The following is a 16,369-nucleotide window of genomic DNA, read 5'->3' as shown; positions in this document are numbered from 1 at the left end:
ACAGGAGAATTCCGGAATTAGCCAATCACATGCAGCCCATTGTGTAAATAATGTATATAAAGCAAATACTTTGGGGGGAACTTTCATTCCTCCTCCCACTATGAGCTGAGTAAAGAGCATGAAATCCACTCTCGACTCCGAGTATATTTCACTGTTCTAAGACCTCACAGACCTGCTGGGATGCTTGGGATAAGGGGAGCTTGGGATGGTGGGATGGGGTGGCCCCATCTCTTGCAGAAAGGGTGGGGGCTGTCCCTATCTTGGATTGTGGGGACTGGGCAGCAGGCTACTCCTCTTGGTGTAAGGAGGGTTTGGGGATGACATGAGGACCGCTCGTTCTCTTGGGGGGGGGAGTTTCTGGTGGAAGCTGCCCCCTTCTCAGCTGGGGGGGCCTGTGGTGTTAACTGCCCCCTTCCCTCGTGGGGGGACCTGGGAAGGGGAGGGGGTTGGGAGGACCCGCATGCCCTCAGGGTCTGAAATGGAAAGAAAAAGAGAGGGACACAATTATTTCTATACTGCTTTGTCTCATACACACATTCATGGAAGCTGTTCACAGCAATCCAAGCCATAGAATAATTAAAGACAGGCATGCATTAACCCTTTCTGGAGGGCTGTGTCATCCTTTGGTCATGAATATAACGCGTGTGGCTAAGTGCATGCCTACAAGCAGGTGGCGCTGTGGGTTAAAGCCTCAGCGCCTAGGACTTGCCGATCGAAAGGTCGGCGGTTCGAATCCCTGTGGCGGGGTGCGCTCCCGCTGCTCGGTCCCAGCGCCTGCCAACCTAGCAGTTCGAAAGCACCTCCGGGTGCAAGTAGATAAATAGGGACCGCTTACCAGCGGGAAGGTAAACGGCGTTTCCGTGTGCGGCTCTGGCTCGCCAGAGCAGCGATGTCACGCTGGCCACGTGACCCGGAAGTGTCTCCGGACAGCGCTGGCCCCTGGCCTCTTAAGTGAGATGGGTGCACAACCCCAGAGTCTGTCAAGACTGGCCCGTACGGGCAGGGGTACCTTTACCTTTTTACCTTTATGCATTAACCCTTTCTGGAGGGCTGTGTCATCCTTTGGTCATGAATATAACGCGTGTGGCTAAGTGCATGCCTACAAGTATATAGAAGCACAAATATAGTCCCATAGCCCGAAAGAAAGCGCTGCGGAAAAATGCGAGTTGCCCTTTAAATTTAAAATCCCCTTAGGAACAGCGGCCTCTCTAGGAAAAACTGTGCAAGTAGCAGGCTAGGCTCTGCAAAACCTTTGCAGAATAGCTTGTCGGCACCTCATCCATCAAACAGCAGGGGGCAAAGCAGAGACACCACCTTGTGGAAGTTATTATCATTAAATGTATTTATTAAAAGTGTACATTGCCCTTAATCCACAGAACTCAGGGTGCTGACAACATAAAAATGCAATATAAAAGCACTAAATACATGACAACATGAACAAAAAATAAACAAACAACCCATCTCCCACCCAATAATAACATTATTAATTAAGGCCTATAAACTCACTTTTATGAATGAAAAACTCTGTAAACATTAAAACAAAATGTTCCATTTCTTTAATCTTCAATCCAAATTTTAAGATTAAAATTTTCAATCTATTTGCCAATCTATATGTCAATTCCTGCTCACGAGAGTCATCTGTTGGGGCCGGCTGCAGCCATGGACGGCTTTTATTTACAATATTTTGTTCAGGTTGGTGCCCATAGGTGCTAAGTCCAGGGGGGCCTGGGCACACATATTTTTTTTCATGGACCATTTATTGATGTTCCAGTGCATATACATAATATTTACATAGAATTTCATATTTCCTATACAGTGGTACCTAGGGATGCGAACGGGATCCGTTCCGGAGCCCCATTTGCATCCCGAAGCGAACGTAACCTGTGTCTGCGCGTCTGTGCGTGTCGCGTTTCGGTGCTTCTGCGCATGCGCGTGACGTCATTTTGACAGTCTGCGCATGCGCGCGTGGCAAAACCCGGAAGTAACGCGCTCTGTTACTTCCGGGTCGCTGCGGAGCGCAACCTGAAAATGTTTATCCTGAAGCATATTCATCCCAAGGTATGACTGTAGAGTGGTACCTCAGGTTAAGTACTTAATTCATTCCGGAGGTCTGTTCTTAACCTGAAACTGTTGTTAACCTGAAGCACCACTTTAGCTAATGGGGCCTCCTGCTGCCGCCGCGCCGCTGGAGCACAATTTCTGTTCTCATCCTGAAACAAAGTTCTTAATCCGAGGTACTATTTCTGGGTTAGCGGAGTCTGTAACCTGAAGCGTATGTAACCTGAAGCGTATGTAACCCAAGGTACCACTGTGGTCATTATCATTATGGAATGGAACATCCCTATTTCCATCAGAGAAATGTTGGAGGGTATGTCTTTGGGCATTTGTGGAAATCTCTGCCAAGAGGACTATGTCACTGCAGGTCTTTTGAAAAGGTCCTGAAGGCTTGCTTATTTTCTATTGCATTCTCTTGGATTTTTTTAATACAGTGGTACCTCAGGTTACATACGCTTCAGGTTACAGACTCCACTAACCCAGAAATAGTGCTTCAGGTTAAGAACTTTGCTTCAGGATGAGAACAGAAATCGTGCTCTGGCGGCGTGGTGGCAGCGGGAGGCCCCATTAGCTAAAGTGGTGCTTCAGTTTAGAACAGTTTCAGGTTAAGAACGGACCTCCAGAACAAATTAAGTACTTAACCTGCGGTACCACTGTACTGCATTTATACATTCACATTTTGTATTACATTGTAGATCCAAATTTAGTTTTTACTTAGTTATGTCACACATGAGACATATTATCTCTCCACCACTGACAAAGTGACACTAAAAACAAGAGGATGATCTCCGTCCCCCTCCTCTCCCTGCAGGGGTTATTCTTTATTCCCCCACTCCCAGTTGCCTTGCTCAACCTCCCCTCCCATGTCTCTTCCCTCCCAGGCTCTCTGTTGGGGAAAATGAAGGATCTCCAGGAGAAAGGGCCCCTCATTGAGGAGATCTGGGACCTCCTGCTTTCCCAGGTAAGGATCCCAGAGCAGGGCGGAGAGGCTGGCTGCAACTGGGAGGGGGCTGCCTGTGGGTCTTCAGTATCCTTGGGCCCTTGATTTCCTGATGCTCACCCAGCATGTTTCCTCTCTCTCCTCTGCCCCCTTCCTTCCTTCCCCCCAGTTTGGTGTGGCTGCAAGCGAGGAGCTCCAGCAGGCCATTACCAAAAGCAGCTTGCAGCAGGCCAGGGCCCTGGAGTTCCTTCAATCAAAGCAGCAGAGGGGTGTGTCATCCAGGTAAGCTGTGTAAGAAGAGGCGGCTGAGCTCAGGGAAGGGGCCTTCTCAGTGCTGGCTTGGCACTGTCCCTCTTTTCCCATTGGGGGGGGGGCAGGCAGCCTGTCCTCTTCTCCCTGCTGCTCACTCTCTGGGCAAATGCCAGAGTGCAGGAGAACCAGCTAGGTGGTGTAGATTAGGTGACACCCAAATCTCCAGGTGGTGTGAGATTCCAGGGGGTCCGGGGGCTTTCTCTAGTTTTGGTTTCCTTGGAATGAGGGGCAGCCTCCTGTTCTGACAGCAGCCGCCCAGCTGCCCCAAAGGAGAAGCCCCATAGCAAGCAGGAGCTGAGCAGCAAGGCTCACCCCACTTGCTTTGTTGCTTGTGATCCTGGAGGTGGCTGACTCTCTGCTGTCCAGAAACACGTTGTCTGTCTGCTTCCTTCTCTGCCTCTCCCAGGACATCGAGAACAGCCCTGAATGCCACCACCGTCACCTGACCGATTTCCTGGATTGTGAGCTGCTGCGCCTGGCCAGCTACTGTCTGCTGATGAATAACACCAGGCAGCACACTAATGGTTTGCGCTGGGAGCTGCTTTGGGTTTCAAACTAAAACGAAACCAACTTTGCCCATCTCTCTCTCTCTATCCCCCTCTCGCTCTGCACCTTCTTTGCTCAGGGGCGAGCTGGGAGCACCAGTACCTTTGCGTGGCATGCAATGAGTGCAAGGAGATCCCTGAGGGTGACCAGGCGGAGCTGAGGCAGGCAGAGAACCACCTATGGCCCAAGCCTACCAACAGTCCCTGGATGCCCGATCTCTCAAAGACCCCTCCTCTGGCTCCCTCCTCCAGCTGCTTCTTGCTCCAGGGGCAGACGTTGCCCTCTGAGGCTTGGACCAGCTCCTTCTCCCTTGCCTGTGACTCCAGGTGGGCACGGGGTGGTCGAGAACTGAGAAATAGTGGGGTGCGTGGCAAGGGCGGTTGAGGGGTATGGCAACGGAGCTCAAAGTGGAAACCTATTTTGTTTTCTTGGCCTGCGTGGACAAAGAGGGGCTGGCAAGGCTGGAGACCCTGCCCCTCCATGCCTGCTGTCTCTCATCGTTTTGACTTTGATCCTCCCCCTCCAACTCACACAAAGCTTCCGCTACTGCATCCTCTCAGGCTCTGGGTTTGGACACAAGATTCAACTCATTGCCCTGCCTCCCACAGCAGAGGCCATGTGCAGATGTTGGAAAGCGTTCAGAGGAGGAAATGGGACTGGAATAGCAAGGGTCTGCCCCCACCTTCGTTTCTTTGGCCTGCTAGGACACCCTCTCGCCTGACTCCTCACCTCCAGCCTCTCGAGCTTCCTTGGGATCTTCTCCTTGGGATTCTCTGGGTCTTTATTCTTAGCCGCTCCACCTCTGCTGAGGGACAAGGAACCCTCAGTATAAAAAAAGGTCAGCCTTTGAGATGCTTCCAGGCTCTTTGCAAACAGGGAGCCTGCTACCCAGGAAGTTTCCTAGTCTTGCCTCCTACAGGGCCTTGGAGTTTCCTGGGTGGCCAAGCAACCCCAATGAGCGAGGAACTGATGCCCACCACCCAGCCCTGTTCTCCAGGCCCAAATATCCATTGCACACCTGCTTAAACTCTACCCCAGGCCAGGAAACCTCAGGGAGATGGCACCTGGTGGGGCTGCCTGCAGGGCAGAATGGTGGTTTGCCTGCTGGTTTTGGCACCCTCTCCAGATGGTGCAGCCACCTGCCAGGAAAAGCAGGAGGAGGGGAGACAGATAGATTCTCTTAAAGCCCCAAAGAGAACAGAGAAGGGGCTTCGATTCGCCAGTTGGAAAGGCAGGCAACCAAAGCGTGACCCCACGTTTATTTCAGCATCGTCTTTCTCTAGGGGGTTCTAACACAATCTGTCTATAAGACACACATACCTCTACCCTGCTTTTTGACACTTAAGGTACAGTGGTGCCTCGCAAGACGAAAAGAATCCGTTCCGCGATTCTCTTCGTCTAGCGGTTTTTTCGTCTTGCGAAGCAAGCCCATTGACGGCTTAGCGGATTAGCACTATTAGCGGCTTTTAGCGGCTTTTAGCGGCTTAGCGGATCAGCTGATAAGCGGCTTAGTGGCTTAGAAAAAGGGGAGGAAGGAAAAAAAAAAGTCGGAAAAACTCGCAAGACATTTCGTCTTGCGAAGCAAGCCCATAGGGAAATTCGTTTTGCGAAGCGCCTCCAAAACGGAAAACCCTTTCGTCTAGCGGGTTTTCCGTCTTGCGAGGCGTTCGTCTTGCGGGGCACCACTGTATGTCTCTCCCAAAATACATCTCATTTCTGTGTTTATAGCTTGTTTTAAACTGCTTGAATGGTTGTAATTCACCCTGGGGGGGGGGGAGAATAAGGCAAACATCTTACGCTTATATGATCCTTTTGTTAGGGCTGGACATCACCATCAGAGAGACCATCAGTGTGCTGGATGGTGTTATTCAGCAGCAGAGAGTAGCTGGTCAGGTGCTTCATCTCAGACTCAAGGAAATCCTTTAGCGGGTGGTGGTGGCAGTCAGGGCAGCTCTTGATGTCCTGGGAGAGGCAGAGAAGGAAGCAGACAGACAACGTGTTTCTGGACAGCAGAGAGAGTCAGCCACCTCCAGGATCACAAGCAGCAAATCAAGTGGGGTGAGCCTTGCTGCTCAGCTCCTGCATGCTCTGGGGCTTCTCCTTTGGGGCAGCTGGACGGCTGCTGTCAGAACAGGAGGCTGCCTCTTTCCAAGGATACCACACCTAGGGAAAGCCCTTGGATCCCTTTGGAATCTTGCACCACCACCTGGACATTGAGGTGGCGTACAACAATAGTTTAGCACCCAAGAGCCACAGAAAAGGGTCACCAACCATTCAAAGTGAATTTGAGTCATTTTGTACCTTGGTAGGTTCAACAAGGGACGCAGGTGGCGCTGTGGGTTAAAGCCTCAGCGCCTAGGACTTGCCGATCGAAAGGTCGGCGGTTCGAATCCCTGCGGCGGGGTGCGCTCCCGCTGCTCGGTCCCAGCGCCTGCCAACCTAGCAGTTCGAAAGCACCTCCGGGTGCAAGTAGATAAATAGGGACCGCTTACCAGCGGGAAGGTAAACGGCGTTTCCGTGTGCGGCTCTGGCTCTGGCCAGAGCAGCGATGTCACGCTGGCCACGTGACCCGGAAGTGTCTCCGGACAGCGCTGGCCCCTGGCCTCTTAAGTGAGATGGGCGCACAACCCCAGAGTCTGTCAAGACTGGCCCGTACGGGCAGGGGTACCTTTACCTTTACCTTTAGGTTCAACAAGCCATAGCACGCAAACCACAACTAGCACATGTTTCATACTTTTTTGTAGAATGGGCTAACCATGAACTTGTTATATTTTAAAAATAAGAAGGGTGTATTTGTGGTTATAAAATATTTAAAAAGTAAGCTTTATTAATTATTTAACAAAACACGTCTCAAAACCCTTTTCTGTGGCACTTAATACCATTTTTATGCCTTATTTTGAAAGAGACCAAAATTAGCTTTATTTTGATACCAAAATAAGCCCAATTGCTTGACAAAAAAACAACGGGAGGTTTTTTTCTAAACTGACGCAGAAATTGCATTAGCCTAAATCATGTGAAAATAGAATTATTAAAAAATTTCTCCTGTGCCCAATTTTGGACAAAAAAAAATCTATAAAAATTTAATTTAAGGCTATCTCATAGGCATCTACACACTAATTTTTTTTTTGAAGTAAATCTGAGTTGTGAGAGCACGGTCGAGTATTAAAATCAGGTGATCTGGCGTGGAATGATCCCTAACTGACATCATCTGGCTGGTTCTTCTGCACTCTGGCATTTGCCCAAGGAGTGAAGAGCAGGGAGAAGCGGACAGGCCTCCTGCCCCCTCCCCCAGAATGGGAAAATAGCCCCCCAGGAGAGTGCCAAACCAGCAGAGAAGGCCCCTTCTGTGAGCTCAAACTCCTCACGCTGCTTACCTGGATTAAGTGTTGCAAGTGGGCATCTTTCCGCTGCTTGGTCCGCAGGAACTGCAGGGCCCTGGCCTGCTGCAAGCTGAATTTGATGACGGACTGCTGGACCTCTTTGCTTGCACCCACATCAAACTGGGGGTTAGGAAGGAAAGAAAGAAGGGGGCAGGGGAGAGGAAACAAGCCTGGTGAGCATCAGGAAATCAAGGTGCCCAACTCAACTGGAGACCCACAGGCAGCCCCCTCCCAGTTGCCACCAGCCTCTCTGCCCTGCTCTGGGATCCTTACCTGGGAAAGCAGGAGGTCCCAGATCTCCTCAGTGAGGGGCTCTTTCTCCTGGAGATCCTTCATTTTCCCCAACAGAGAGCCTGGGAGGGGAGGGAAGATACATGGGAGGGGAGGTTGAGCAAGGCAGGGACAGAAGGGGGACAGAAATGGCCTGCTCTGTTTTGAGTGCCACTTGGGTGCTCAGTGGTGGAGAGACAATGTGTCTCATTTATTTATGTCATTTACTTAATGCTCTGGGATCATTACCTGGGAAAGGAGCTTAGGCATTGGTTCAAATTGAAGCTGTCCCAGAAACTCCAGCGGGTGCAGAAAGCTGCAGCGAGGCTCCTCACAGGGTCTCTGCCATGGGAGCATATTCACCCAGTGCTTTTCAAACTGCACTGGCTCCCAATAGAGTACAGGGTCAGATTTAAGGTGCTGCTTTTGACTTTTTTTTATTAATTTTTTTTATTAATTTTCACTTAAATAACCAAAAAGAAAAACAAATCAACAGTTACAACAGTTGCAAAAAACACCAAAACACAAAAAGGAAAATAAATAAATATCTAAACATAACATAAAAATAGTATCAATTTCCGTTACCGTTCTTTGTCTTCTCATTTATATCTTTATATCTTTAAATATTTAGATCGTTCTTCTGCACACCTATAGACTTCCATCCCTCCCGGTATCAGGCTTCTTAATATGAGTAGTTTATTTCTCCTGCAGCTAATAATTATAATGATTTGCACATCGTAAGATCTATATCAGGGACGCAGGTGGCGCTGTGGGTTAAAGCCTCAGCGCCTAGGGCTTGCCGATCGAAAGGCGGTTCGAATCCCTGCGGCGGGGTGCGCTCCCGCTGCTCGGTCCCAGCGCCTGCCAACCTAGCAGTTCGAAAGCACCTCCGGGTGCAAGTAGATAAATAGGGACCGCTTACCAGCGGGAAGGTAAACGGCGTTTCCGTGTGCGGCTCTGGCTCTGGCTCTGGCCAGAGCAGCGATGTCACGCTGGCCACGTGACCCGGAAGTGTCTCCGGACAGCGCTGGCCCCTGGCCTCTTAAGTGAGATGGGCGCACAACCCCAGAGTCTGGCAAGACTGGCCTGTACGGGCAGGGGTACCTTTACCTTTACCTTTTAAGATCTATATCAGTCCTGCTGTAGTTTTTAGGTTCTTATAATTCCCTTCAATGTAAGTCATAAATTTGTTCCAATCGTTAATAAACTTTGTATTTTTTTGGTTTCTAATTTTTTGTGTCATTTTTGCAAGTTCTACAAATTCAAATAACTTTATTTGCCAATCTCTAATTGCTGGGGTGCTTTGACTTTTCCATTTTTGGGCAATTAATAGTCTGGCGGCAGCTGTAGCATACTGGAATAATGTCTTATCTTCTTTTTTAATTTCATTTTTTGACTTTTAAAGCCCTTCACGGCCTAGGACCCTCGTACCTACGGGACCGCCTCTCCCGGTATGCCCCCCGGAGAGCCTCAAGGTCCATAAATAGCGACACCCTGGTGGTCCCAGGCCCTAAGGAACTTAGATTGGCTTCAACCAGAGGCAGGGCCTTTTCAGCACTGGCCCCAGCCTGGTGGAACGCTCTGCCTCATGAGACCAGGGCCCTGCAGGATCTGCTGATAATATCCTGCTCATTGACATTTTAATAAGTACACCTGAAGTAGGAAAATATTGATAATCAAAATGTTTTTCCCCCAACCCACAATAAAACACAATAGAATGACAATGACTCAAATTCCACAGTATTGAGTTAGCAATACGTGCATATAAACACTGCCTTGCACAGACTCAGACCAATAGTCTACCTAATCTAATATAGTCTACCTTGTTCCACAGTGGCGGCTTTCCAGGGGTTTTAGTCTGTTGGTTGCTTCAAGATTCATAGGCAGAAGCCCTGGCTACCTGACACCCATTTGGCATCTTTGATATGTGAGCAGAGAGAATACAGAGGATGGCAAAAGAGAAAATATTGAACACAATCCTATGCACGTCAACAGAAACAAAGCACTGAATTACACTGATACTGAGGAAAAGCACTATTTCTGGGTTGGTGGAGTCTGTAACCTGAAGCGTATGTAACCCGAGGTACCACTGTGCAACTTTTTAAATAAACAAAAGGCACCACAAGTTACGTCTCATTTTGCAAAGAGTGCAGAGCGGATCCCCAGGGCTGCTCTCCTACAGATGACTAACAAGGTCCTTTGCTCCACTTTCCACATTGGACAGCGAGTGGCTAATTCTGGCTACTTCTCATCAGGGCCAAGATAAAGCCCTGGCCAGTCACCCAGGGCTATGATGCTAAATTACCATGATATTTTCTTCATCAAGCCTCCCCAAAATGGTGGCGCCTTCCAGATGTTGCTACGGGACTCCAACCCCCCTTCCTCCCTCTCCCCCTGCCCCCCTGGACTTGCTGTCTGGGGCTGGTGGGAGTTGGGAAATTGATTCACGACGCTGGAAATGTACCTGAGGCAGAGAGTCATTCTGCTCCAGTTTTGATGGTAAACTAAGGTTAGCAGGCATCCCCGTTTCCCAGGGATTTACAAACCAGTCCCCATACAAAATCCACTGATGTTGAAAAGTGTCCTCGGATTCATTGGGGAAAAAAATCTGGTAACCTTATGGTAAACCAAAAAGGGAAACTCAGATAATTCACCAGAAAAACTCCCTGGGGAAATTGCTGGCTCATGTAATACCCAGCGTGAGGTTTTTAAAGGAGCATCTTTAAAAACGGGTCATGTGGCTGGGGCATGAATCTTCAGGCTGCCTCCCCTCTTGCCCATAACTTTGCCTTCTATGCAACCAGCGCCACATTGTGCCATGGGGGTAGAAGACAGAAGATGTCCACAAAGTCAGTTAATCCGAAGGGCTTTCAACTGTTCCAACTGACTTTCAACTGACTAAGGAGCCTTTCAAAAAACTCAAATGGTCTCCTAGGAAATGGAATTCGGCAGCGGGATTCCGCCGCCGGTTGTGATGTCAGAGCCTGGCATGGGCTCTGGGCTCCAGGAACACTCCCTCCTTGGCCAAGCCCATGTCACCACTGGGTGACTTCAGGCAACTGCCAAGCCCCTGTACCACCCCTGCCTTTACCCCCAAGCAGAAAGCCTTGCACTTTAGCAAATGGAAGGTGCCGGAAGGCCTCCCTCCACTGGTATCCCTCCCCTTCCCCTTTTATGAAGATTACCCGCTCTGAGGCCCCACAGCTAATTCTCCCCTGGTCTCCTCGCTGGCCCAAGTCGGACCAATTCAGCCAGCTAGCCCTGGTGATTATCTAATGCTTATTAGATGGATTTCCCCTAAATTGATATCTGAACTTTGAATTTTATTGTTATTCATGTTTTTATACTGTATTTTATGCTGCTTTTGCAATTAAGTGTTTTAAATTTGTTGTTAGCTGCCCTGAGCCCGGTTTTTGAACTGGGAAGGCCGGGTTATAAATAAAATAATAATAATAATTATTATTATTATTACTACTACTACTACTACTACTACTACAGCAGGGCCAACAGGAACATTAGAATAAGTCTGACAAATTGTCAGCCTGCCTGGTTGAGGGCTGGCACCAGGAGGCACCAGGGCCCGCCCAGCCAGTGGCGTAGCGTGGGGGTGCAGGGGGGGCCGGCCGCACCGGGCACAACATCTGGGGGTTAGTGTTAGGGGGCGCAAATCCACGGGTTAGGGGGCGCAAATCCATGGGTTAGGGGGCGCAAATTACTTGCCTTGCCCCGGGTGCTGACAACCCACGCTACGCCACTGTGCCCAGCCCAAGACATTTTGGCACCTGAGGCAAATCCACCAAGGAAGAAAGGGGGAATGAAGATCTACATCAGGAACACAGAGGGATATAAAGATGTACATCAGGATATGCTGCACCGGTGGATCCTACCGCCTGAGGCGGTCGCCTCACCTTGCCTCATGGGTGGGCTGGCTCTGGGTCGGTGGGGAGGGTTCAATTCAATCCCATGGGTGCAGTTGCACATGCTGGGAAGTATGGATCATGCCATATTCTTCATTAGGAAAACTGGGATTTGTTTTATTTATTTATTTATTTAATAATTTTTATTGAATGATTTTATAGTACAAAAAAACATTACAACCATACTACCACAAAATACAATTGAGAAATAAAAATTACATACACCAATGTTTTGTTTGTTATTTGTTATTTACCATCTTGTTTCCTCCCAAACATCCCATACAACACACACAACAACAACAACAACAACAACAACAACAGTAATAAATAAATATTTTCCCCCCTTTTATCTTACAAAATCTTTTCTTCAATTTTGACTTCCAGGAAAATTGGGATTTGTTTTAAAGCAAAACCGTTTCCTGGAATTACATTTGGTCCAAAAAATGCATTCCAGTAACGCAATAAAAGGAAACGGTTGTTTCTTGTGAAGAGTCGTCGTCTTTTCATCTCCCTTCTCAAGGATGACTCCGTGATGTAGCTATAGTTTCCTCACAATTTAAGACAGCCACTCTTGTGTGCTGGGCTTTGCTCTGATGGGTAAGGATTTACATACCCAAAGAGAGATGTCAGCAGCTTTGGTAGTCCATATTTGTTGTGCCCTCTGTTGTAAATAAAAATATGCCCTTTTCCCTTATGGGGTATCCAAGAGCCCATATAGAGTCCTTACATAGGTTCCCTATTGGTAGGAGAAAATAGCAAGAGGCCAACCAGAGAATATTGAGAAGCAAAGCAGCTAGTAAGCTTGATCTTTATTGATCTGTTGCAACAGGGTGCTCCCCTCACATGCAGGAAAGGAGGAGGACCCACAAAAATGCTGTGCAAGGGCTTATAAAGACTTTTGAAATTCCCATCCTGTAGACCAAGACCACCCCCAGAAACATTATACATACATCACAGAAGAGGTGTAACCTAAGACCACCCCTCAGATACATCACAGAAAAGGCGGTCTAAAACAGAACATTTGCATGTTGTTTTTCTCCTGTCGCTTGTTTATTTCCTGTCTGGCAGGTTACTTGATTGGATTGCCTGAGGAGCCTGGCCATTCTTTTGTAGTGATAAATTGTGATAAATACTTAGTTAGTTCCTGGGCCAGGTCACAGGCTCACACCCTATTCAAACACAGACATAACCTTAAGAGAGGATTTGTGAAGGAAAAGACAATGGGGAGGTTTTTCCACTTTGACCATGCAGAGAAACATTTGCTCAGTTTAGGAATCAAAAATGGCTTCAGGTCAGTCTTCTTGTGCTGATCTATGTACGTGTAGTTATGAACATTACCATATATCTAGGACCATAAAATTCCTATCGCACCACACAACCCTAATTTAAAGTGTGTACAGGCATGTGAACATGCGTGTACATGCATCCAGGTTTGTACAGGTTAGGTAATGCGAGTCGAATGCAATAGCGTTCTTGTGCAGTCATATGTGAATCTTGTGGCACCGTCCACATGATCTTTGCTTCGTCATGAAAGCCCACATTTGTGCACCTACTTGTGCATGTGTGTGTGTGTGTGTGTGTGTGTGTGCGATCCCTGTTCCATTTATGCCCCTCCTGGACCCCAGCCGTTGGTTAGGAAAGCTTCCAGTCCCTTCTCTGGGGCTATATTTTCGTCTCACTTTTATTATATTTATCTTTGTTTTTCCTAGCGGCCGCAGAAGTTATTTTAAATTTTTTCAGGATATTAAATAAACGCTGTGGCTGGGGGGGCGGGGGCCCAGAAAACCTAAAATTCCTGCCCCATCAGAAAGAGAGAGAGAGAGAGAGAGAGAGAGAGCGCACAGGAAGGGCCTGATAGGAGCTGTGTCTATTTAGATGGAGCCTTAGCCTTGAAGAGATCAGAGGCACCACAAGCCTGGCTCAAGTTCTCTGGTGTCTGGACACAAACATAGGCAAAAGGCAGTCGGGAAGAGCGGGGAGTCAAAGAGAACACACAGTATGTGCCTGGCTGAGAGCTGATGATGAATCAGAGGCGTGACACTTTTCCCTAGCCAGATAACACCATTAGGAAGCTAGTACCGAAAAGTGCTAATTATTTAGAGTGTGCCAGGTGGTATACCGTATATTGTATATGCAATATACAGAAACGATGCGCTCCCATTCCAGAGGGTTATATAGTCTATGTTGGAAGAACTGGGAAGGAGGTCAAGGGGTAGTCAGTGGAGAGGAATGGGGCAGGAAGTGGTGCAGACTCCCTTCCCCAGGGAGGCAAAGTTTTCAGAAGCTTGGAGGAAGCTGGTCAGAAGCAACACCATGCTGGGGTCAAATGAGATGCACGGCTGCTGCCTAAAATAGCAGCTGCTTGCCTCGCTCCACCACCACCCAAACGGCAACTCCTAGTAAATCTTACCTGTCTCCTGGTGTCCCTGGGTTCCACATTTTTCCACCCGAAAGCAGGAGCAGCCAGATATGTGGGGAGGAATGCTAGGTCGTCACAGGCAAAGGCAAACTTGTTGTTATTGTTATGGGAGTGGAAGCAGGAGACAGACTGCCATACAGATAGGTGTGCAAGGTACCGTAATGAAAGAACGTCTCTAAAAGTTATGAGTCTATCTTGCCCAAGGCCATCCCCTACGGTGGGCTAGAAAGGGCTTCCAAGCCTGCCTTCTTTCCTTTTTCAACCTAGATCCATCTGCCTCCGTCTGTTTCAGACCATCTGGAGATATTTGACAACTGGTGCTTCCAGTTTTTGCTTTCCAAATTGTTATAAGAATTCTAAGGTCCCAAATATAAAATAGACACTCATAAATGTACAAGGCAAACACACACATAAGTATATGGACTGCGCGTCTGAAATAGTGCAGGAGAGCAGTCCTGAAGCCATTTTGACTCTCCCAAATTGACTTCAAATATTTCTCTTCAAGGAGGAAGGAAATGGGAGAGCCTCTCATCTTTTGCTTATCTGTTTCAAGGGCATAGTTGTGTATGAATAGGGTAAACCTGTGATCTGGATTCGGGAATTAAAGTATTTACCATCACAAAAGAATGGCCAGGCTGCCCAGGTAAAGCAATCAGTGACCATTATCAGGTATCCTGGCAGACAGGTTTTCTGCTGTAGACCGCCTCCTATGATGTATTTCTGCTGCAGACCGGCCTCCTTTTGTGATGTATGTATGATGTTTTGGGGGGTGGTCTTGAGCTACAGGGTGGGCAATTTCAAAAGTCTATATAAGGGTTTGCGGACCATTGTTCTCGGTTCCTCCTCCCTCCTGCGTGTGGTGAGTGGGGACCCTGTTGCAACAGTTTAATAAAGATCAAGCTTACTGGCCGCTTTGCTTCTCAATATACTCTGGTTGGCCTCTGTTATTTTCTCCTACCAATAGGGAACCTACTTAAGGACTCTAATCAGGCTCTTGGATACGCCATAAGACAAAGGAGCAGTGTTTTCTTATAACAAAATGGATTCTGGTATCTCATGTTGAGTGTTTTCCCCATGGATGGAGAACCAACAGTGTTTGCTTTAAAAATTAACAACCAACAACTTAATTTGACAAAGTGTTTCTGAACATGCACACCCAAATCGTTCTGTTTCTAAAATGTGTATCATTTAAAAAACAGAACAGTGGTACCTCGGATTAAGTACAGTGGTGCCTCGCAAGACGAAATTAATCCGTTCCGTGAGGCTCTTCGTATAGCGGTTTTTTCGTCTTGCGAAGCAAGCCCATTGACAGCTTAGCGGATTAGCGCTATTAGCGGTTTAGCGGCTTTTAGCGGATCAGCTGATAAGCGGCTTATCAGCGGATCAGCTGTTAAGCGGCTTAGGGCTTAGGAAAAGGGGGGGGGAGGGGGGAAAACCCCGCAGGAACTCGCAAGACATTTTCGTCTTGCGAAGCAAGCCCATAGGGAAATTTGTTTTGCGAAGCGCCTCCAAAACGGAAAACCCTTTCGTCTAGCGGGTTTTCCGTCTTGCGGGGTGTTCGTCTTGCGGGGCACCACTGTACTTAATTCGTTCCAGAGGTCCGTTCTTAACCTGAAACTGTTCTTAACCTGAAGCACCACTTTAGCTAATGGGGCCTCCTGCTGCCACCGCTGCACAATTTCTGTTCTCATCCTGAAGCAAAGTTCTTAACCCGAGGTAATATTTCTGGGTTAGCGGAGTCTGTAACCTGAAGCGTATGTAGCCTGAAGCGTATGTAACCCAAGGTACCACTGTATTCCACAACAGCTTTCAATACCAGAAACATCCCAAGGCTGTGAACACGGCACCAGCTTAAAACACAGATGATGCTTTTTCTCAATCTTTGATTGAACCTGGTTTTGGGGGTAGAGGGAAGCATCAAAACACAGCATTCTATGAGAAATTGTGGAATGGATACATATGATTGATATGGAATGTGGCTAATGTTGTTTGTGCACTGCTTCCCAAGAGAGCAGTGGGTGCAAACTGGATGCAGAGTAAACAGAAGGATGTACACACCTCAAGTTGCTTGCAAACGTATCAAAATTGGAGTTATAGCCATTTAGAGAAGCTGTAATCCGGAAGAAGGAGAAGCTATAATCTGGAAGGAGGAGAAATCTTTTCTTTCTTTTTAAGACAGACCACCTTGCAACACTAAGTTTTCAAAGGCTGCACCGCAAAAATCAGAAAAGTGCAAAATCAAAAGGATTGCTACATTCCAATCCACACATTAGTTTGGGAGGTGCAGAGCTGGTCAGCGCACTTTGAAATACGGACCGATCAACTTCCTCAAGTATGCCTCATTTTAATATGTTTAAACTGCCAATAACTTTCTTGCCACATTCAGAGAAGTATAAATAAAACCAGTGTATAACTAAGTTCCCATCTGCACCTTGGTCTGCGAGGTGTGGATCAGGTCCATTCATATCGGAATTCACAGAGATTTAATTTCACAAGCATCCTTAGCTAGCACCCATGGTTAAAAGTGATC

General features: G+C 47.8%; 1 protein-coding gene and 2 long non-coding RNA genes across 5 annotated transcripts in view; 1 reads left to right on the top strand and 2 right to left on the bottom strand.

Annotated features, from left to right (window-relative positions):
* The window catches only part of LOC307210819, a 49,936-nt gene that overhangs the window by 21,033 nt on the left and 12,534 nt on the right, over nucleotides 1–16,369 (top strand). The window lies entirely within an intron of this gene.
* On the bottom strand, nucleotides 1,325–9,974 carry LOC307210794. Its single transcript, XR_013836121.1, has 2 exons — nucleotides 9,566–9,974; nucleotides 1,325–2,281 (listed from the first exon to the last, which is right to left on the bottom strand). It is a non-coding gene; the product is annotated as an uncharacterized lncRNA (long non-coding RNA).
* Nucleotides 4,075–10,040, bottom strand: LOC307210768 (rho guanine nucleotide exchange factor 11-like). 3 transcript variants are annotated; one of them, XM_079966962.1, is made up of 6 exons: nucleotides 9,968–10,040; nucleotides 9,326–9,421; nucleotides 7,507–7,586; nucleotides 7,180–7,353; nucleotides 5,651–5,815; nucleotides 4,081–4,655 (listed from the first exon to the last, which is right to left on the bottom strand). In XM_079966962.1, exons 3-5 carry the CDS (start codon nucleotides 7,567–7,569, stop codon nucleotides 5,669–5,671), a joined length of 384 nt encoding a protein of 127 aa, XP_079823088.1. In that variant the 5' UTR covers nucleotides 7,570–7,586; nucleotides 9,326–9,421; nucleotides 9,968–10,040; the 3' UTR covers nucleotides 4,081–4,655; nucleotides 5,651–5,668. The 3 variants fall into 3 exon arrangements, with proteins under 3 accessions (XP_079823089.1, XP_079823090.1, XP_079823088.1); XM_079966963.1 differs by lacking the exon at nucleotides 9,968–10,040 and having other exon boundaries at nucleotides 4,075–4,658; nucleotides 9,326–9,523; XM_079966964.1 differs by lacking the exon at nucleotides 9,968–10,040 and having other exon boundaries at nucleotides 4,075–4,655; nucleotides 7,228–7,353; nucleotides 9,326–9,523.

This window comes from Podarcis cretensis, assembly GCF_951804945.1.
Source record: "Podarcis cretensis genome assembly, chromosome: 2".
Lineage (NCBI taxonomy): Eukaryota > Metazoa > Chordata > Lepidosauria > Squamata > Lacertidae > Podarcis > Podarcis cretensis.
Note: the sequence above shows the minus strand (reverse complement) of the source record. Positions and strands in the feature narration are given on the sequence as shown.